General features: G+C 46.4%; 1 protein-coding gene across 1 annotated transcript; it reads left to right on the forward strand.

The window, feature by feature from the left end:
• On the forward strand, positions 1-1,167 carry LOC127456461 (forkhead box protein G1-like). Its single transcript, XM_051724978.1, has 2 exons — positions 1-161; positions 204-1,167. Exons 1-2 carry the CDS (start codon positions 1-3, stop codon positions 1,165-1,167), a joined length of 1,125 nt encoding a protein of 374 aa, XP_051580938.1.
• The last annotated feature ends 620 nt before the right edge of the window (positions 1,168-1,787 follow it).

The following is a 1,787-nucleotide window of genomic DNA, read 5'->3' on the forward strand; positions in this document are numbered from 1 at the left end:
ATGGAGGAGTTGAAAGCCCCTGTAAGTTTTTTCCACAAGTCCTCTTTCAGCATCAGCAGCTTGTTGCTCCGACACCAGCGGGTGATGAGTGACTGCGGCGCCGCGCCGGACGCACCGCGCTCCCGTGCCGCAAAACCTCCGCCGCCGCAGCGCTCCCATCCGTCTGCGGGAGATCATGGAAAATACGTCGATTTCGAAGGGAGACCCGAAAAACCGAGGCGTACGATTCGAGAGAGGACCGAAACCACCCGACGGGATAAAAAAGAGCCCGGAGAAGTTATAGAGTCAACAGAGGAGAAAGAGAAGAAGAATAAACCCGAGAAGCCGCCGTTCAGTTATAACGCGCTCATCATGATGGCCATCCGCCAGAGCCCGGAGCGACGGCTCACCCTCAACGGCATTTACGAGTTCATCATGGGCAATTTCCCGTACTACCGCGAAAACCGCCAGGGCTGGCAAAACTCCATCCGACACAACTTGAGCCTCAACAAGTGTTTTGTCAAGGTTCCGCGCCACTACGACGACCCGGGAAAGGGCAACTACTGGATGCTGGACCCGTCCAGTGATGATGTGTTCATCGGCGGCACCACCGGGAAACTTCGGCGCCGCTCCACCGCCGCGTCCCGGGCCAAGATGGCCATGAAGAGAGGCGCGCGGCTGTCCTCCACCACGGCCACCGGACTGTTCGCGAGCTCGTTTTATTGGCCGGTTCCGCCGTTCGTGACGCTCCAGCATCCTCACCCGAGCTCAGCGTCAGCAGCACCTTACATCGGAGCGGTTCTGTCCCAGAGCTCGCATCACTTCGGTTCCGAGAGACTTCTCCCGTCCGGTCAAGAGGCAGCTTATTACGGGATGGGCTGTGAGCAGCGCAGGCACCATCACCAGCTGTCCTCGTCTTTCACCACATCTGCCGCCGTGCCTCTGACTCTCTCTTCTCCCTGCTCTTTCAATTTACTCTCCAATCAGTCGAGCTACTTTTACTCTCATCAGGTGCCTCACACTGCTGGACTTTCTCCCTGGTCGCAGGAGGAATCTTACCTCTCCAAAACACCTCCTTCTGGACAGTTTCCCCCTGGAAAACCCTCTCCTTCTGATTACATTGGAGGACTGTGCACAGACGTTCCCAGTTACTTCCCGCATTTTAACACAGCCAGCTCCATACACTGAATATCTTTGTTTACATTTGTTTTGTTTGGTATAAATTAAACTGTCATATGTCATAATGTAAATTCAGCTAAAATAGACAACTGGAAAAAATAAATCGCCCAAATGCCCAGTTATAATAATATTTTTGGTCTCTTCAAACATTGTATTATTATTATTATTATTATTATTATTATTATTATTATTATTGTGCCTGTAGAAAATTAAAAGGTAGACTATATGGAAATTATCACAAAATACTTTCTTGTGAGGATAACATTTTGTGGCCAATTTTTTTTATTTTTTATTTTTTTTTTTATTACATTAAATCTTGGAATTTGTCAATTGATTGTTCAATTTATTTAATTTATCATTTTATTTATTGTTTTGCCTAATTGCTAGTTGTTTACAATTTCATTTATCCTGGGCCTAAAAGCTATTTTAATGGGTCACAAATATTTACCTGAAGTATAGTTGAACAGCTATTATTTTTAGTTGAACAAAACTGTCTGTTGAGCAATGCACTTCTATAAAAACCAAGAAATAGAAGGAGACAATCATGTTTTGTTCTGACCACCTCTGCCTCTTACAGTGTTTTGATGCTGGCTAGTTTGGACTATTGTTTTAGACTGAGCTGAGTAGTT

This window comes from Myxocyprinus asiaticus, chromosome 18 (assembly GCF_019703515.2).
Source record: "Myxocyprinus asiaticus isolate MX2 ecotype Aquarium Trade chromosome 18, UBuf_Myxa_2, whole genome shotgun sequence".
NCBI classification, from domain to species: Eukaryota; Metazoa; Chordata; class Actinopteri; order Cypriniformes; family Catostomidae; genus Myxocyprinus; species Myxocyprinus asiaticus.